At 48.2% G+C, this 20,563-nt stretch overlaps 4 protein-coding genes across 4 annotated transcripts; 2 read left to right on the forward strand and 2 right to left on the reverse strand.

Annotated features, from left to right (window-relative positions):
* Window positions 1–7,128: 7,128 nt before the first annotated feature.
* Window positions 7,129–7,808, reverse strand: UV8b_03777 (uncharacterized protein; the record flags this gene model as incomplete). Its single annotated transcript, XM_043141275.1, has 3 exons — window positions 7,129–7,268; window positions 7,373–7,422; window positions 7,795–7,808. The coding sequence occupies 3 exons, from the start codon at window positions 7,806–7,808 to the stop codon at window positions 7,129–7,131; spliced, it is 204 nt and encodes a 67-aa protein (XP_042997209.1).
* Window positions 7,809–9,179: 1,371 nt separating this feature from the next.
* UV8b_03778 (uncharacterized protein) lies at window positions 9,180–10,549 on the forward strand (the record flags this gene model as incomplete). Its single annotated transcript, XM_043141276.1, has 4 exons — window positions 9,180–9,345; window positions 9,499–9,580; window positions 9,730–10,273; window positions 10,400–10,549. 4 exons carry the CDS (start codon window positions 9,180–9,182, stop codon window positions 10,547–10,549), a joined length of 942 nt encoding a protein of 313 aa, XP_042997210.1.
* Window positions 10,550–11,153: 604 nt separating this feature from the next.
* UV8b_03779 (uncharacterized protein) lies at window positions 11,154–14,822 on the reverse strand (the record flags this gene model as incomplete). Its single annotated transcript, XM_043141277.1, has 2 exons — window positions 11,154–12,134; window positions 12,219–14,822. 2 exons carry the CDS (start codon window positions 14,820–14,822, stop codon window positions 11,154–11,156), a joined length of 3,585 nt encoding a protein of 1,194 aa, XP_042997211.1.
* Window positions 14,823–17,599: 2,777 nt separating this feature from the next.
* Window positions 17,600–19,912, forward strand: UV8b_03780 (uncharacterized protein; the record flags this gene model as incomplete). Its single annotated transcript, XM_043141278.1, has 5 exons — window positions 17,600–17,702; window positions 17,914–18,185; window positions 18,273–18,539; window positions 18,603–19,733; window positions 19,817–19,912. 5 exons carry the CDS (start codon window positions 17,600–17,602, stop codon window positions 19,910–19,912), a joined length of 1,869 nt encoding a protein of 622 aa, XP_042997212.1.
* Between the last annotated feature and the right edge of the window lie 651 nt (window positions 19,913–20,563).

The raw sequence follows: 20,563 nt of genomic DNA on the forward strand, positions 1-20,563 counted from the left end.
ATCTTGCCCCTATATTTACGAACAAAACGGCCTAGCTAAGCGCTCCATTAGGGTTATAGCTGATAGACTACGTGCCATTATGGCCTAGTTAAGGCTACCATCTAACCTCTGGTCTGCTGTAATTACTGGCGTTATCATGCTAGTAAATATAACAGCTATTACTAACAGACCTTCTAGCCCCTATTAGGAGCTACTAAAGGATTACGACCAGATAATACCGGAGTACTACCCTGATCTTATTAACCTTAGGGCTATTGGAGCAGCTATTGAAGTACTTATACCATACGAAAAGCGTATAAAAAGCCGCAAATTAGCGCCCTATACCGAGCCTGGTAGGCTCTTTGCCACTCTAGGTAATAATACTTACCTTATCTACCTTCTAAAGAAGAAGGTTATTACTAAAACAACCTTTATTATCTTTATCCACCAAAATAAAGGTATAGGCCCTATTTCTAGTGGCCTAGAAGGAGACTTTCATAAAGGGCAAAATACAGGTTCAGAGGGGGTATCTAGCAGTAAAGAACCTGCTATTTTACTGGATGACCTTGAAAGCATCTCGGACCCTATTAACCTTACTAATATTATTAACACTAATGTTATACCGGATGACCTGGAAAGCATACCGGACCCTACTAATTTTATTAGCGTTACTAATGCTACCTTAGATAACCGTCTTATAATACAGTCCCCGGCTATTGCAAAGGATAACCTTATAGATATCCTTACTAGCCTTAATCCTACCGATATTGCTGACCCTACTGACCCTACTGGCCCTACTGGCCCTGCTGGCCCGACTAATCCTACGGGCCCTACCGACCCTACTGGCCTTACTGACTTATTCCCTAATTAGGATTTATGCCACCTGATATGGGATTCCTGCTATGCAGCTAAGCGTAAGCTAGCTAAAAAGGCCCCTGATGGTACGCCTAATAGCTGGAAGGATGTGCTACGATGCCCTGAAAAAGAAAAAGACCTTTAGATAAAGGCACTATTTAAGGAATTTAAGCAGCTTTTAGATACTAAAGTCTTCCAATTTATTCCTAAGTCTAGCGTTCCTATTGATAGGAAAATTATACGCAATAGGCCTGTTTTTCGGGTGAAAAAGGATGCAAATAATTAGCCTATAAAATATAAGGCTAGATTAGTAGTCAAGGGTTTTATGTAAGTCGAAGGAAAGGACTTCTAGCATACCTATGCTTCTACCTCTATCCCACCCACTTGGAGGGTTATACTAGCTTTAGCTGCTAGTAACAACTAGGAGATAGAGCAAATCGACTTTATAGGCGCCTTCCTAAATAGCGAACTTTCTGAGACTATTTATATAGATATCCCTAACGGATTTCTTGAATTTACGGAAAGTCTACTAACTGATAGCAAGCTTTGGTCTAATATATAGCGCTAACGGCTACTAACTTTGCTTAAAGAAGCTGGATTTAACCCTTCTATTAAGCAAGCTATCTTGCTAAAGAAAGCCCTATACAGGCTAAAATAAGCACCCCGCGAATGGCAACACCAGCTAAAAGACCTGATTTCTAGTAAAGGTTTTTTACCTTTAGCCTCTGATGCTGCCGTCTTTTATAATAAGTAAACTAGCACCTTTATCGTCACCTATGTTGACGATTGCCTATTAGTTAGTCCAAATATAACTTATATTAACCAGCTAAAAAGGAAATTCTATAAGGTCTATGCTATAGAAGACCGCGATCCAGCTTCCTTCTTCTTAGGCGTATAGATTATACGAAATAGGAAGGAAGGTCTATTATGGCTACACCAAGCCCAATTTATAGCAGAGGTCTTAGCTAAATTCGGCTTATAGGATACTAAACCTTAGCTAATTCCACTTCAACTAGGGATTCTAAATAAATCTAGTAAAAAAGACCTCAGCCCTACTGATCAGAGCCTTTATCAGAGCCTTACTAGCACTATAATGTGGCTTATAATAATGACTAGGCCCGACCTAGTATTTCCTACCCAATACTTCTCTCGGTTTATATTTAAGGCAACTAATGTGCATTTAAATACTGCGAAAGGCAGCTTTAGCTACCTTAAAGGCACTAAGAACCTAGCTATTTGCTTTACTAAAAGCAATCAACAGCCTATTATAACCGCTTATTCTAATAGCGATTTTACTGGCTGTAAAGAAACCTCTAAATCTACTGGAGGCTTCCTTACTACTATTAATAGTGGTCCTATTAGCTAGCGTTCTAAGCGAGCCTCTTTAGTAGTGCTATCTACTTTAGAAGCTGAATCTGATGCATTACTTGAGACTATCCATAAGGTATAATGGCTTTCTAACCTTTGTAAGGAGCTAGAAATTGATATTTTACGCCCTATACCGCTATATTGCGATAACCAGGGCTCTATTTCAAATTCTAACGACCCTAATCAGCATGCTCGCACTAAGTATACACTATTAAAATTCCGGTATATTAGGGAGCAAGCCCAGCTGGGCTTAGTGAAAATTACCTACTTACCTACTAATAGTATGCCTATTAACGGCCTTACTAAGCCACTGCCGGGCCCTAAATTTACTAGGTTTCGCGAGTTACTAGGTCTTAGGGCCTGCTAACTTATACTAACATACTTTTACTAAGGTTTTTCTTATGTTTTTCCTTAGCACTTTTTACTGCATTTTCTTTCCCTATCCTTTACACGATTAGCTTGCTACTACAGTAGCTAATCAGAGGGGGTGTTAAAATCCTATAGTAGCCTACTAGGCTGCTGGCCTAATGCCCTATTGGTCTACTAACCTTCTGGCCCTTATACCGTCTCTTAGACTTATGGTATTCTTACCAACCTAGGCCTTTGCCTTTTACCTTAAGGATTTTCAGTGGATTATTTACTGTATATTAAGTAAGGTAGGCCTTGTTGAAAAGGTGTGGCATTGCTAAATTAGCGTGGTTGCCTACTAGCGTGGTGGCGGCCTACTAGCGTGGTGTGGCATTGCTAAATTAGCGTGGTGGCCTACTAGCGTGGTGGCTAGTCCACTAGTGTAGTGGTTAGTCACTAGCGTGGTGGCTAGTTACTAGTGCGGTGACTAATTACTAGTGCGGTGGTTAGGGTGGTTGGAAAGGCCGGATATAGTGGGGCTGCTGACGTATCATATACGTGGCATAGTAAGTATTACGGGGAGCTATCTTACTGGCTACCCTGAATGCCTGGGCCCACCCCTCCTTTGTGTATATATAGGATAGCTTTCCCCCTTCTTTTTAGACAGTTAAAGGGTAGCACAATCGAACCTGTTAATGCACTACATGCCTCTTAACTCCTACCTTTCCTGCGTTATTCTGGTTATCTTATATTTGCCTTGCCTTTACACTTGCCCTGCTTTATAGCACTTGTATAGTCTTAGGACTTGGTGAAAAATCTAGTATTTATACTAAGATTAGTTCACAGGTCGCAAACAGTCTTATGCCATCTAGCTAGCTAGTAAGGCTCTGCTTTTATAGTGACCTTAAGAATTGCAATAACTCTTACGCTATAGCCTATAGTTTATCCTATTAACGATATAGCATATTGAACTTAAGGCGAAAATAGGCCTTCCAGCCTAGGATATCTCCTACCTTTAGATAGGCGGCCTCCTTAATGCTTTATTCCTTTTATACTATATAGACGATATATTTCATTACCTACTATAATTAGGGATTTATCGATATTATATACTTGCATTAGATATATATCTTATATTTCTAATAGTATTAAATATAAGCCTAAAAGCAACTGGATCGTATATAGACGATATATTCTCCGGTATCTATAGTATACTATATATAGGCGATATAGGCATACTCTACTTCTTTAATATTATTAGTATTTAATCCTTTAAAATCCCTTTAGATAAAGAACTCTCCTATAGTATACTTCTTTTATAACTGCTAATATAATAATCTAATAGTAGGTAAAGGCAATATTTTCCTAGCGTGCAAAGGTATTTAGGGCGTAATTATAGATAAAAAAGAAGTTAATACTACTCCCGATAGGGTCTTAAGGGTAATAGCTATTAAAGAAAAAGTTTTTATTAGTATTACTCCTACTAATAATAGGACTCCTCTATAAAAAAGGGCGGGAGAATATAAAGGGGATAATAAGGCCCCTATATTAGGCGATTAAGGCTTTACCAAACTCTCGTTATCATTAGAAATAATAATAAGCTTAAAGCTAAAGGGGGAATTATATAACTATCTTAAAAAGGGTATAGACTGTAGTAGCCGCGATAGTATTTCTAGCTAAAAACCTCCTCCGCGCCTAATACCTCTAAAGCCTCTAATAGATACTTAGGATAGACCTAATAGGATTATAGGAGAGTCCTGGGCAATAGGTATATTCCTATCTATTAGTCCTTTAAACGATATAGCAATAAATCCGATATAATAGCAAACGGGGGGGGGACCTAAATACCTATTAGTACCAGACGATTTACTATACAGACCTAATACAAACGATCTAGGAACTTTTAATAGCGCTACTCTATTAGCAGGGATAATTCTTATAATAGTAGTAATACTATAGACTTACTATTAAGAGTAATAGCCTTAGTGACGGTAGGCATAGGGATAAAAAGAGGGAGAAAGAAGTATAAAAAAGAAGTAAATAAAGGAAGAAGCCTTAGTATAAATAGATTCCTAACCGACGGCTAGTAATAAAATTTTTTCTACTCTGCGATAGCTGCAATACTATTCTTTCTAGCTAATAGCACTACGACCGGCTTCAATAGGATTCTATCACATCTGCCTAAAGCATACCGACTCTAGCCCCCGCTATATTCACATTAGTTATATATTAGCATATCTATGCGCCCGATTGATATCCTATATATCTAATTGAGGTTATTTTTAAGGGCTATAAAAGGTTTTAATTAGGGGGCGATATATAAAGGGGATAACTTTAGATAGTTTATTCTTCTGACTCTAAAGAGGAGGAGGGGGGTATATTACAAACTTGGGCTATACCCGCGCCACAATATGGCTAGGACACGGGCTACGCCCGCGTCTAGCCTAAAAAGGGCAATAGATAGGATTATAGGATTATACTAAGACTCTAATATATATTATGATCGGGATATAAATAGATTAGATAGAAGGTTCCTATTTAGATCTTTTCCCTTCCTCTTTAGTCTATTTAATATATATTATTAACGCCTATTCGCAGTCGCCCTAGGGCCAGTCCATCATAACTATAACTAATATAGAGTTGTTACCGTTGAGGGAGGTAGGTAATAATAGCAAAAAGTCAATAGAAATTATATAATAAGGATAGGGTAGAGGTAGTAGGGGTTATAGATTGCCGTATCGTTAATAACGTTAAGGGTGGTAGATTTAGCAGAGGGGATAGCTTCAAAGGTAGTTTTTGAAATATTATAATCCCTTATAGATGCAAAACTGTTGGACTGCCTTACTTAATTTTAAGTAACCTAGATGGTTTCCGTTATATATAGCGGCGAAAACTTTAGTTATTGCGTTCTTAGGTATATATAACCTAGGCGGGTAGTCTAGGGATGTTTTTTAGAGTAAATCGTCTATCTATTCGAAGGGAAGAGAGGCCCTATCTTTTGTAGGTAATTGATTATTACTATCGATTATAGATTTAATGCGTGACTATACTAGGTCTTTATTATATCCTTTCTGCAAAAGTTTGCGAAATTCTAGAGAAATACTAACCAAGTTTATTATAAGCCTTTCGGCAGTAGCGATAATATTAGAGGGGATGGGTGATAGATAAGTGGGATTATATTGAATGTTGTAGGCAGAGGCGGCGGGGAAATCTATTTAGTGCTCTAGTCGATTATCGGGAAGTTGTTTAAGTTGACTAGGTGCTATTAACTTATAAGTCGGTGAGATGGTTGGCAGACGACTTAATGCGTCAGGGATAAGGTAGTCCTTGCCTGGTTTGTAAATGGCTTTATTGCTACCAATTATTACGATCAATGAGGTCAGAGTGTATATTGTAATAGGCTTAGTTTCTCTCTCTAGCTAATATCTACAGGGAGCTAAGCTATATGTATATATATATGGACGTTGTCACGTGAGGGTCACGTGAGTGACATATGACAAGCAGCTTGACAAGGATCCAGGTTGAGGTCACCCCCATCGAATTTAGGTGCCCTTAATACATAAGGTACCTAAGGTACCTAGTAGGTACCTACCCCTAATGCAACCCATCATGCCAGTGACGCATGTCGCATGGTGTGACGGTGTGACCAAGCGAGAGGAGAGGGGCTGACGGATATGCAGATGGACAAGCTGACGACCCCGATTATGGCAGCCATACGTGCAGTGCAGACTCTTGAGGAAATCCAGATCGTCCTGTCCGTAGCTGAAACGAGAAATCGGCAATATTCATGTTTATGCATTCTATGCACCATGTCAAGTCTGGTAAGTTGCAAATCTCACTTGCGGGAAGGCCGGGAGTCCTTATGGGGGAGGAAGGGGCGCGCGGCGATGTACCGATGCGACTGGAGGTATCAGATCAGGTCATTTCAAGTCTGGTGTGCTGTTCCTCTAAAAGGTTGGCTGTTAGGTGCCTAACGGGTACTACACCCACTGTATGTAGCTTCCCGCGGACCGACTTCTCCCTCTACATAATTCTTTAACATCATTGGAATGGGCCCTTGCCGGGAAAATCAGCAACCCAGCGTCGCGTATGGTCTGGTAGTTCTTTCCCTCTTTGCCGATAAATTCTGGCCGGGCAGCAACTTGCATTGAAGAATTCGAAAGGAAAGAACTACGCTGACCTTGGCCCACATTCTCGGCACCAAATTGCCCAGGACTCCAACAGCTTGCACGCTCAGGTCCAGCCCTCAGGCATCCCGACCCCCGCAGCCTTGCATTGCCGTTGAGGGGTGGATGGGGACCGGGGGGGGGGGGGGAGGGGGGAACTTTCACATGGAATAACAATAATGGGCATATCAAGATTTTTCAACACTGAATCATGGGAAAGCATCCTCTCACAACAATCTACGGATACTACCAGAGTACCTGATAGGAGCTTGACATGGGGGACCATCTTAATACCCCACGTTGGCTGGCCGTCTCACGGATGGACGCTGGATGTGACTGCGACTTGGGGGGCGAGCATGACACAGCATGGTGAGAAATGAAAAAGTTCCCGCACATGGGCAAGTTGCAATTCCTACCCTGACACCGTCCACAATCGACTTGTCGTGATGACAAACTCATGCCGGAGATGGTGACGAGCTAGGCATTGTAAATCGTGCCGGACTTTGGGCTTTGTATCGTCATCTTTGCGTGAAACAGTGCCATGGCGTCCATCTAAAAAGCTTGAGTCAGTCAGTCAGTACATGCAGTCAACTGGGTGGGGTGGAGCGGGGGAGCACAAAGCCCGTGGGACCAGCTGTCTCTGTCTGCCTACCTACATAGGTACCTAGGTAGTTTCTGAGAGCAGTCTGGCGCTCCGCCCGCAAAACTTGAACGTTGCAATGCAGTACTATTTTTGCTCGCAGAAAAGAATAAGACCAGGTTGAAAGAGCATCAATGGACTCTCGAGAACTCGAATGACAAGAAAGTGCGGGGTGATAAACGCATCGCCCCCCCCCACCTTCCGTGGCGCTTGCAAGTTGTGGCTAGCGCAGGCGTTACTGGCAATGATCCATCGTGCTCAATAGAGGTACAGTCTGGTAGTTGCCTGGCCATCTCAGGCACAGGGCCAGCTCCCAGAGCTTGGCGCCACTCCACTGAGCTGGTCCTATTGACTGCTATGTACAATCCACGGTACCGACGGCACTACGGAACTCTTGTCCGGAGTTACAGATGTTGATAATGCCCCTATGCCGCCTACTTAGCAATTACCATGCTGGCCGGGAATCCTTGGTTGGTGCCATAAAAAGGCGCTGCTGCAATGGATTGACACCCTGCTATGCGAACCCTAATAATACGGGATGCCCTAGTAAGCCAAGTCAGCGAGCTTTTTCGAGCTTTTTCGAGCCTTTTCCTCCAGAAAACCGAGTCAGGCGTCCCGCTGAGGCGTGAGGGTGGGGCTTATCAATAAATTCAATCAAGGCCGGGGTGGGGCTTTAATTGCCTGCAGCGTTACGGATTAAATTTCTTCGCTCCCCCCCCTATTTGTTCAAACTCCCGGTCTGGGTTGCTTCATTAGGTCTAGAGTCATGACAGAAATCTGCTCTTGGGCGTTTTGTTTACAGCGTCATCTGCCCGACGGGCTACGTATTATATGCGTCCGTGCCAACTTGACTTGGGTATGCGCCGGCAGTCGTAGTACGGAGTACTCAGTACGGAGTATGCTTCCAAGTTCCATGGGATTCCGCAAGACCAGAATGACGTCGGTTTCCAAACGAACCCGGACATTCATTCCTCCACCACCGGCTCAGGTACGGAGTAATCAGTCGCTAAATGCATTCAGCCACGGGGCAACGAGATGAAGCACTAGCCACACCAGTTTCCGGCTCCGCTTTGCCTCAGGTTAGGTACCTTGAGATGGGCGGCCAAGTCGATTCTGTTGAAAAATAAGAGCATGAGCATGTGCAGGCTTGTTTGAAAATGGAAATCCGGAGCAAGAAAAGACGAGAGCCATGAGAGACGACGCCCTCGAAGGCTGTTGCACGGAGCAGATGCTAACCAGCCAGCCAGCCAGCCAGCCAGCAAGTTGGTCGGTCGGTCATGCTTCAATCCGCCTTGAAGGTGGACCAAGCCAAGAGGCCCATCGGCTAGCCGCTACACAATAGTATGTACCACCAGACCTCCGAGGCGCACACCGTATCTTTTTGCACTAGCATATACCTGGGTACCCTGCAGGATGTACAGAGTACGCCGCTAATCCCCCTACTCTTTGAGTTGCTGGGTCGTGGCACAGTTGACGTTTCGCGACAACATCACTTCCAGAAACCACCTCCATGCTCAAATAACCGTGAGTTGCCTTTGCCTTTCTGACTTTTCCTCCCATTCGCCAAACTCCTGCAGCTGCCATTCGGCCACAATGGCTGTTCAGGAGCAACCCTGCCGCCCTGGCTGCCGCTCGGCAGGTCTCTCCCCCAATCTCCTATTCACCCCCCCCCAACCAAACTCTCTGCATCCTTTTTTTTTTTTTTGGGGGGGGGTGTGTCGTCCGTCAGGGTTCCGCTCTGCCGCTGGCTACATACTGTACGGCACTCAATTGACCCCGTCTGCTAACTCACCATCTAAGGGCGGGGATTAGGCATCGAGACAATGGCTTCCAATATCCAAGACTCCTGGCTATCCCGCCATTACATTGACTATGTCTACATCCCCGGCGTGCTTCTTGTCGTTGGCACCGTCATTGTGAAGAGAGACTGGGCTTGGCACTCGGTGGTCCTGGCGATCCTCCTTGGCGCCTACAATTTCTGGAACTTCCGTGAGTGCTCAACATATTTCTCTTGCTTCCTTTCCCTGTTTCTCTTCAAACAAAGACAAGGCCAAGGCCAAAATAAATCCACTAGTGGCAACAAGAAAAACAGACATCACCACCGTTCGACAGAGCCATTCTGAACTGACCTGGATCCCGCAGAGATCAAGAAGGTTTTGAAGCCCGACGTTTTCCAAGAATTCGAGCTCCAAGAGAAAACCGTCATCTCGCACAATGTCGCCATGTACGTCGATCCGCAGACCACGGCCTCAATGCAAACACTCTGCTTCTCCTCACCCACCTTGGAGTTCAGTGACTTTCTGCTGCCATACTCGTGCTATTCACGGCTCTGTCCCCGGTGTTTTACTGACAGGACAACTCTCTTCACCACAGCTACCGGTTCAAGCTCCCGTCTTCCAAGTCGATCCTTGGTCTTCCCATCGGTCAACACATCTCAATCGGTGCTCCCCTCAAGCAACCTGATGGCACCACCAAGGAGATTGTCCGATCGTATACTCCCATTTCCGGTGACCACCAACCTGGCCATTTCGACCTCCTGATCAAGTCCTACCCTCAAGGTAACATCTCCAAGCATATGGCTTCCTTGGTGACTGGCCAAACCATTCGAGTCCGCGGCCCCAAGGGTGCTTTTGTGTACACCCCCAACATGATCCGTCACTTCGGCATGATTGCTGGTGGCACCGGAATCACCCCTATGCTTCAAATCATTCGTGCTATTGTCCGCGGACGCGCGTCTGGTGATACGACCGAGGTTGACCTCATCTTCGCCAATGTCTCTCCCCAGGATATCCTCCTGAAGGAGGACCTGGATGCCCTGACAAAGGAGGACAGCGGTATCCGCGTGCACTACGTCTTGGATAACCCTCCCGAGGGTTGGTCTGGCGGAGTTGGCTACGTCACTGGCGACATGATTACCGTACGTCTCCCTCCGCCAAAACGTCGATTTCCCCTCCTTGAACAAAACTAGACAAAAATACAATATCGAGCCAGAGGAAGTTTGAAAAAAAAAAAGAAATAAAAAAGTACTAACGCGGTTCAACAGAAATGGCTGCCTAAACCCGCGGATGATGTCAAGATCCTGCTCTGCGGGCCTCCTCCCATGGTCAGTGGCCTGAAGAAGACCACCGAAAGCCTCGGATACAAAAAGGCTCGACCCGTCAGCAAGCTCGAGGACCAGGTATTCGCCTTCTAGGCCATGCCTCACGACCGGGCTTAAATGCCAATCAACCAAATCCCATCGCACTGATCCGTCTATCCACCTTTGCATGGTTCAACAACCGTACAAAAGCGTCAAGACCAGACAAGGAATCCGGACTCGTTGCCTGGTCAGATTCCAACTTGGAAAAAGGGGAGCTGGAAAATGAACGATGTCCCTTTGTTTTTTTTTCAGTCAGCGCATGGTAATTGTCGTCCAACACCGTACAAGACGTCACGTGCGAACCCGCAAGCCTTTCCATTTAGAAGCACAAGAAGAAATTTAAAGTCTAGATAGATGTTGGTGAAAAAAAAGTCAGAAAACTCAAACGACACGAATAGCAAAACGCAGTGGTTGACCCAAAGTTTCTTTGTGATGCATGCTCGATATGCCATGGCCATTGAAATTCAGGAAACAATACAGTCAAGTGGTGTTTAGTACAGGTTTTGCTATCTTGCTTTCCTCGACCCAGATCTCTCCGCCGTGGCTGAAACGGTTCATCATGCGCAGCAAGCCTCCATTCCTGCAAACCACAAGCATAGGTTTACCCCACGCTCCAAAATAGGGAAAAAGAAAAAGGACCATTGAAAATTTCCCCATGTTACTCCTCATCTTCCTCGTCACTTTGGACGACTCTCCCACGTCTTATTCGCACATGGTGGCGCCGGGTTGTATCTTCGTCATCTCGTCCGCCACCACCACCACCACCACCACCACCATCGCCAGCAAGTTCGTCCGCATCTTCGTCGACGTCCATTCTGTCCTCGTCGACGGCATCCTCGTCCCCGCGTGATGATGGAGTGCCGTGTCTGTCGAGGCTTCTCTCCGCTCGGTCAAGGGCGTCGTCTTCGTCATCCTGGGCCTCTTCTTCGTCGCTGTTGACTACAATCTCGGCCGATTTAAACTTGGACGTTTCCTTCTTAGTCAGACGTCGTCGCTTCGTAGTGTGGTTATCCTCTTCCGAGTCCTCCTCGTCGTCTCGGTCGGCCTTCTTCTTCCTCGGCACCTTCTTGGACCTGCCCTCGCCGGCGGGACGGCCAGCAGGCTTGCGCTTCCTCTTGACCCTTTCGCCAGTCTCCTCGTCCGTGGTCATGTCGGCTTCCTGCCTGGCGCGCTCTTCTTCCGCTCTTTGCTCTGCGAGGGCTCTGTCCCGAATGGCGATGGCTTCTCGCTCCTTTCTGATTTTTTCCTGGCGCTCTCGCTCCTTCTCCATGATGGCCTGGCGCTCTGCCTCGCGGCGTTTGAGCTCGGCATCGCGCTGCTGCCTGGCCGCCTGGATCTTCTCCTTGTTCTTTTCCTCCCACTCTTTTTGCTTCCCAATGGCTCGTTCTAGCTGCTTGCGCAGCGTGTTACGAGCCATGCTGGCACGCTGCTCAACGTCGTGCTTCGGATAGGGGGTTTGGGGAAGCGTGGCGATGGCGTCCAGTGATTCAATGGCTTCTTCCAGACCTTCCGCAGCCTTTTCCAGCTGCTCGGCAGTACGTCTGTTCTCGGGTAGATTTTGGATGGTGGTGACAAGTTGGATCTGTACAAAAGCCACGTTGAACTTGTTGTACACCTGTTCTGGCGCGACTTTGAGAGCCTAACAAAGGCAAAAAAAAAAAAAAAAAAAAGTCAGTTTCTCGCTGCACCAATAGCTGTCGCTGTAGCGGCGGCATAAACTCACCCGTTGTGCACATTCAAGAGCCTTGTTATATGCATCGATGTCCTTTTCGGATCGGCCCTTGTTCAACCACGTTCGCCCCAAGCACGACAGGATGTTTGGGTCGTTGGCTTTCCCGTCCTTTGAGAGAGCCATTTCGTAATGCTCGATTGCTTTCGAGTACTGCCTCAACTCGGCGTAGACATGCCCAAGGTTCACAAAGACATGAGCATCTCTCACAGTTTCCCTAACCTTGTTGAAAATCGCCAGGCCAGTCTTGTAATCCTTCTTGTCCTCCACCAAAGCGATGGCGATGCCTTGAGCAGCATAGGCATTCTTGGGATCCAGCGACAGGGCCTTCTCGAAAAACTCCACGGCTTTGCCGTATATTGCGCTTCGCTTCTGCTTATCCTGCTCCGTCTCGCGCCGCATCTCTCTGGCCTGCAGCAGGTACAGGTTGCCCATACCGATGAGAGCATATCGATCATGCTTGTCGTAGTTCTGCAGAGTGTGTTTGTAATGGCGGAACTCCGGGTCTTCTGCAATGTTTGCAGGTCGTCTTCTAGACTGTACTTTGCCAAGGTACCAACCATACAGAGCTCGAACTTCGAGATCGCTCGTGTTTTCTTGGTAGAGCTTGGCAACAGCATCCGGCCCTCCCTTGTTGGGGTTCTTCCGCAGCTTTATGTACGCCAGCCTGGTGCGAGCATCCGTGTAGTCATCGTGGCGCGCGAGCAAGCCCTCATATACCTCTAGCGCCTTGTCCGTCAATCCTCTCGACTCATAACTGCGACCCAAGTTGAAACTGATCGTCGACACCAGAGCATCTGTGTCCAGGCCATGGCCCTTCTCTCCAATTCTCATGCATGCACCGAGGGCAGCTTCGAACATCTCGCTGGCTAGCTCATGCTTTTCGGCTTGGGAGTGAAAACACCCAATGTTGTTGAGAAGCTGAGGGGGGAGGCTCTTTCTCATCACCTTTTGCGCAGTGGCTTCGTCCATCGCGTTGGTAGGTCGCTCCGAGGCTGGTATTTGATCCAGCTCCAGTTGTTCGACCTGCTGAAGACACTGCAGGGCCTTGTCAGGATGCTCTGCTTCGTATAGTCGAGCCAGGTTGAGCAGGACCGAAGCATCTGGCGAGATTGTCCTCTTTGGGTCCTTCCAGGAATTCCGGACCCCTTCGAGGAACGCCACAGCCTTCTTCATCTCGGCCGACTTATCCTCCTTGCTATCCGTCTTTTGGCTTGCAAAGATCTCTTCAGCATACAACGTTCCCAGCAAAATCATGGCTTCGTGGTTTTTTGACTGCTGGTTCATCTTCTCCAACCGGAGCTTAGCTTCTCCCAAATCATTCTTCAGAACAGACAGCTGGGCAACGCCAAACTTTGCTGGTAGATAGCCAGTATCCGCGCCACCACGAGCATCATCAGCGCGACGATAGTAGTCGCTTGCTTTCTCAGTATCCCCGTTATAGTGGGCCTTCCGAGCGAGAAGATACCAGCCGTCGCTAGCAATGGCGTTTACGTCGGTGTATTGAATGGCTTTGTGGGCGAGTTTTTCCGCGTTGTCCCAAGCCTTTCGAGACAGAAAGTATCCAGCAAACGTGGAGCAGGTGATGGGGACGTCCTTGTCGAGTTTGAACGCTTTCTGGGTGAATTCCGTCATAGCCCTCCTGTAGAGCTTCAGGAACTCATCGCTACCGACAGGAACATGACCGCTCGCGTCAAGGTAGAAGAGGCCCAGTAAAATGTTGGCAATCTTGGATTCGGGGTTGATTTCCAAGCTTCTCTCCCAGGCAGCCTTTGCATCCTCTTTGAAGCCGAGCTGCCAGAAACAGCATCCAATTCCGATACGAGGATCTGGGTCCACCAGGTCTGGCATTTTTTGAAGGACATCTTGATAGATGGCTAGAGCATCTGGGCATTTGCGCATGGAGAAGTAGGCTCGCGCCTTGCCCATGAGCGCCAGCATATTCTTCCCCTGCGAAACTCGCAAGGCATCGTCAAAAGACTTGACTGCAGTCTTAAGCAGCTCATTCTTTTCGGTCGCAATGGCTCCAGCGATTTTCGAGGGCGCTTGCAGCGATGCACGCAGGAGCAGTAGGACGCCTCGAGCGAGGAAAATGGGCGGAAAGGACGGGTTGAGCCGAGCCGCGTCGTTCAAAGAGGAGGTGGCCAACTGAAGGTAGTACTCCTTGGTTTTGGCTTCAGACACTCGGATCCCATCAGGCGCAACACGCGGTGCCTCGCGGCTTTTCCACAAGTACATCCAACACAAGCAGCAAATCATGCTGACCTTATCGCGCGGATTGCTGGCGTTGCCCTGGATGGCGCCGCTACCACGGATGAGCATTTCGATTGCATGGTCAATCTTTCTTTGCTTGGCATAGGCAAGCGCAACCGTCATCCAGTATGTTTTCGCGGCCCTCTCGTTCTCGAACAGGGTGCAAAGCTCGGTAGGATCGTCCAAAAGGTCCTCCAAGTCGATTTCGACGGCCTCGTCTTCTTGGTCGCCTTGCACAGGAATGTCGATTGCGGAAGGGATGTCGAAGAACCGAGTGCTGACAGGGCCCGAGATCCGATCGCCATTGGCTACAGCATTTGTCGATCCGTTTGCGACAGCCGCCATCTTTGTTTCAACAAATTTGAAGGGGGCGTGAGTGGCAGCGGGTGATGATGGACTGTGAGGGAAGTACGGAGGTGCGCCACAAGCGACCAAGATGGGCAAATCATCAGCCGTGTTAAGATGTAGGGACCATAGCCGAATGACTTCAGATCGAGAATGCGCATTAAGGGCGGGCGTGGAACAAGTCGGAAGAAGGGCTGGCTGGCTGTTTTTGTGGTGGTGAATCTCTCTCTCTCTCTACTTTGACAAGAGACTGAGGCGAGGAAACCGGGTGGTCCGTGCACGGCCTTTGCCTTCCTCGCATCTGCACGAACCACATCCATCAGAGGGTTATAAAGAGACCAGACGGTTTAGAAAAAAAACCAGACCTTATTAAAACTTGTTTTCTCCATTGAATTATGTAAACACATTTACTTCCACCCTGGGTTTCCGAAACTTGGAGAGCCAAGAAGAGAAACCAAAGCCCGGGAAGCTGCTGCTGGGCTTCGTCGGCATCCTAAATAGGCACGGGGAATAGGCACAGGGCAACTTGGAGAGCCAAGTAAGGTGCTCCGTACATATAACGATGAATGTTTGTTGCGCTGATGATGTCTCTGGTTTCTTTCGACGACTACCGAGAGCATTGGACGGAACAATGCGCAGTGGTCCAGTATTGGTAAGACGATGGGAATCGACCCATTGATGGCAGCATCGTCCGATGAGCTGGTGGCAGCTGCCAGCAGTTGGCACGAGGCAGTTAGCTGACAGCAAACAAATGGCATGCAATTGATGGACCAGATTGACACCAGGTTCAAAATCGAGCCAAGCATGCCGAGAGCCTTCAAGAGACGCAAACACGGGCCTCGTTATGCCCGGTGTCCCATTACTCAACCCGGAAACCCTGCTGTCCAAGAAACTCTAGTTATTTCCGTCATTTCGTCATTTCGTCGGGCTTCACGCCGCTGGGATGGATTCGGATCAGTCAACGTCCACCGCCACCACCACCTCCACCCTAACCCACAGCCGCCGTTGCATAGGATGGTCCTGCCTTTCGGACTCGGAAAAGTTTGGCATCATTTTCAGCTCAGTCGTCATCTTTCTATGCATCACGTTGGTATACATGTATTGTCTGGGACAAGCTGTGACATCCCGGAGAGCTGCCACGGTCAACAAACTATCGTCACAAAGAAACAGAAACTGTGCCCATCCAGATCATCAACCAGGTGCTACTACGCAAGCTTGTTTGCCTTGCTTACTGAGCCCGACGCAAATCTCACCGAGAATGCCTGGCCGTCGACCGCTCACGCTTCCCGGTCCTCAGCCCTACTACAGGCTGTTGACCTTGTATTGCTGGGTTACCCTCGTTCCATCTTCAGCTCTGCATCAGATTCCCAATCAGTCTCTTCAACCGAACCAGGCATATGATTCGGAGGCAGAAAGTCCTCCAACATCACCGATTGCCCATGAGAGATTGCCGAGTTGGAGGAGTTGGAGGAGAATCATCAATCGGCTGATTCGGCTTCCCGCAGGAAAGGTCTCGACGATTCAAAGTGGATCAGATGTTTCAAATTCGACGGAAAGTTGTCTAGATGCTGAACTTGCTACAAACTCCACGAGGAAAACCGAGAGAGGTGGTGAAACAAATCGCAGCTCAAGTAGAGATGCACAGCAGGGAGAGACCTGGATGACGAGACCACAACAGTGCATCGAAGAACTAGTGGACTCCAACAAGTCTATCCGAACTGATAATGCGACTGTTGATAGCGACGATTTCGAGATTCTAAGCCCATCGTCCTCGATTGAGATGATGAAGCCCGGTTCGTCCCAGCTCGCTCTGGGAAGCCAATTATCAACCCAATAACCATCTTACTTTATTGCACAAGGGAGAATGAGAACCAAAGTTCTTCCCCGTGACGTGCGAACTACATGGGCAACATCGTGGACTACTTGCAGATGCAGCTCCGAGGGAAAATGTATGAATCAAAAACAGTCGTTTCATGTTCGCAAAACCGGGCAGGAAGCCATGAGTAGTACTGCATCCTGTGCTTATACGTACTTACGATGACAAAACTGTAGGCGCCTTTCTCCCTTGGGACGGACGCAACATCAATTGCTGCGTGGTTGCTGCGTGGTTGCTGCGTCTGCGTGATTGCTGCGTGCAGAGGCGCAGAGTGGGCGGCGGGCCAGGGTTGGTGGCGGATGTGGTCCGTGCATCACCTTCGTCATCGTCGCCTGGTCTGAAGTTCTGAACCAGTGAGAAGCATGCACTGCGGAGTACGTACCTACTCGGTACTGCGGAGTTGGCTCGGTGTTTGATGGAAATCTGGGAATCAAACAAGGGCAGTTGCAGCTGGGTGCCCCTTCAACTTGCCTACATCCCAAAAGAAACATCGTGCCTGGTTCCTCGCGCGCACGCTTCATCCTCGCCGTATTCGTCACTGTCGTTATTTTCATGCGATTCGCACTGCCACGAGCCAAGAACCAAACTGCAAACCTCGTCCCAAGAACGGCAATGAGAGGTCGCACGCTTTGAAGTTTGAGACATCCATCCCCTCCACCACAGAGTCCAGAGGTCCAGACTGCAGGCTCCACAGCTGCGCCGTAACCCGGTACCAAGTACGGTACAGTACATACTACCCAACCCACCTTCCCCGCCATAAGCCCGGTTTGGTTGAAGCTCATTGCTCATTGTGACATTCGCAGCCTTCCGTCATCGCCCATCGCCCATCGCCCTTCGCGCCACGGGCCAACGCACTTCGAAAGAAGTCTTGACAACGCCCTGTAGAAACCGGACCGTCAGTATGTGGAACGACGAAGATAACAATCCCTACGGGACGAGCTTCGACCGTCGCGATTCACAAACGTCGTCCTCGATAAACCCAACGTCACCAGTCACTCGAAACTGTGAGTGAGAATTTCCAACACGTCCATATCGAATCCGCCATCCGAAACTCGCGAATCCGCGATTGAATTGATTCAAAATCGTTATACGGCCCTGAAAAGGCTTTGTCGTCGTCGTCGTCGTCGTCGTCGTCGTCATCGTCATCGTCGTCGTCATCGTCATCGTCATCGTCATCGTCCTCATTATTATTGTGCTCACTCACTGAGTATCTAGATCGGTCTTTTGATATCCCACGTACCCCGACTTCTGACAGCGAAGAAGATGAACCCGCCTTCAGTCAATCGTCTGCGCCAACTGCCATTAGCGCTAGTCACGAATATGCCTTGGCTGAAGAAGAACCTGCGCAAAGACGGAAACCAGGGGGCTACTCAAGCCGCATCGAGCAGATTCTCTATGAAAATCCCAACATGCCCATCCTAATTACCGACGCAGGGAAGAGCTTGGAAAGTGGTGGCCGGTACATAGTGTACACGATCCGGACGGGAGTATGTTTTTATTATTATTATTATTATTATTTTTTTTTTTATAAATCCACATCTTGTACTTTTCTTTCACTGACTCTGTTCAAAAAGGACTTGGAAGTCCGGCGACGATACTCCGAATTTGCATCGCTTAGGGACGCTTTAACACGATTGCATCCGACCCTCATCATTCCTCCCATTCCAGAGAAACATACCATGGCTGATTATGCTGCCAAACCCACTAGCGCTAAACAAGACCAACAAATCATTGATCTTCGGAAACGCATGCTCGCTGTCTTCTTGAATCGCTGCCGTCGTATGGAGCCCGTTCGAGATGACGGAGTATGGTGGCGGTTCCTCGATCCTAATGCGAGCTGGGTAAGATTCATCACATGTTAGATCCACGGCTGCTAGGTTGGCTAATACATAGCACAATCCTAGAGCGAGGTTCTGCACTCACACCCCGTGTCCTCAATCCCCAAGTCTATTCTTAAAGCCCCGCCTTTGGATACGGCAAATCCTTCACCAGCACACAACTTCCTCCCCATACCCTCTGGCTCGGCGAAGCTCAAAACATCGGCCGGGATGACTTATGATATCAACCCTTCGGCACCTCAGACAGGAGCACACGTTATCGGGCGTTTTCCTCCGGAATCTACGACGCAAAGCGAGCACGATCTCGACCCGTATTTCATCTCGTATGAAGCCTCCATCAAGGAGCTCGAACAGCTTCTGATGGGTCCGATGGAAAAAGTCAACCGCCGGACACTTTCCCACCTGTCGTCTCTTGCTGCAGACCTTTGCGAACTAGGTTCCAGATACAATGCCTTTGCCCTCTCTGAGCAAGCTCCTTCGCTGGGCCCGGCAATCGAACGAGTCGGGCAGGCTGCTGATTTGTCCTATATTGCGACCGAAGAGTTGGCGGGCTCTCTGGGATCGAGCTTTGCCGAGCCCATGAGAGAGAATGCGCAATTCGCCGGCGTCGTCAAGAGTGTGCTTCGATATAGAGTACTGAAACGAGTCCAGCAGGATCTCACCACAGAAGAGCTAGCTAAGAAACGGTCGCTGTTGGAGCAGCTGGAACAAAGTGAAGCGGAAGCGAGACGGATTGAACAGTACTTGTCGAATAGCCAGCAGTTATCACCACCGCCTAAGCGGTCTACGAGTTTGAAAGAACCGTCGCCTCAGCACAGACGAGAGACTGGACAAGACGACACGGAGTCTATCGACTCAGATTTCCCCCCAAGCCACGGTGATTTCTCGTCGTCAACACCATCGGCCAGTCAAGGTCTCCCTGAAAGAAGTGCCAGCGTGTCTCACAGAAAGGCGCCGAGCGGCAACTCCATCACAAACAAGATCTTTGGTCCTCTTCGCCATGCCATTCAGGGAGTCGCGGACGTGGACCCGGAGCGCACACGTCGCGATACCATTGGTAAAACAAGGGAGTCCATTGGTCAGTTGGAACAGGCGCAAATAGTCTCTGAACGGGATGTGAAAGAAGCAAGCGCCAGCGTGTTGAAAGACCTGAGGAGATTCCAGAAAGACAAAGAAGATGACTTGAAGCGGTACATGGTAAGCCTGAGCAATCCTTCCCACGTTTGGACTCCGGGAAGCCGGGTCACAAGGAGAAACTAATTTTGATTGGGCGCACGCAGCTCGCCTATGCCAAGAGTCAAGTCGAATGGGCAAACAAGAGCAAGCTACAGTGGGAGGAAGCACGGGCGGAAGTTGAAAAGATAGATGAGAACTGATTCTGCTTATGTACCATGGAAGCATCCTCGTGAACCTCGTTACAAGGGCTACGGGCGCCCTTTTGATGATATTTTTCTTTCCGGAATAAATGAAAAAAGAAAGCACATCTTGCAGACTTGAGGTCTCTCTCTCTTGACCATGATTGGGAATCTTTGTACTTGCGGACGATGAAAGAGAAGCTTGTTCTCTGCTCTCTGCTCTCTCTGCTCTCTCTGCTCTCTGCTGTCTTCTGCTCTCTGCTCTCTCTGAACTCTACGTATTCAAAGTTGCAAACAGCGACGGAAAATTCCGTCAATCAAAGTCTGGCCTGGCCCACTATTGCCTGCACTCTCGATGCGACCAATGACGATCCAACTCGTCATGGGATGGGGGTCTCTAGAGCCTTCCCGAAACGTGTCAGGGCTGGGCTTATCGATAAAGCGGTCGCGGCCAACTCGCGTCTTTGCTTGTTGCCAAGTCGGGAAACTTGCGACGACAATGCGTTGGCTAGCCACGCCCAAGGCTTGCTCTGCGCTCACACCATGAAATACTTTTGCTATTTCCCTTGTCCAAATCAATTGGCCGACTGAAGCCCGCACATTGAGCTCCTTTGGATACTGACGGGGCGCTCCATCCCGAAACAAAGTGCCACTGGGTTTTTTTTTTTTTTT

This window comes from Ustilaginoidea virens, chromosome 3 (genome assembly GCF_000687475.1).
Source record: "Ustilaginoidea virens chromosome 3, complete sequence".
Classification (NCBI taxonomy): domain Eukaryota; kingdom Fungi; phylum Ascomycota; class Sordariomycetes; order Hypocreales; family Clavicipitaceae; genus Ustilaginoidea; species Ustilaginoidea virens.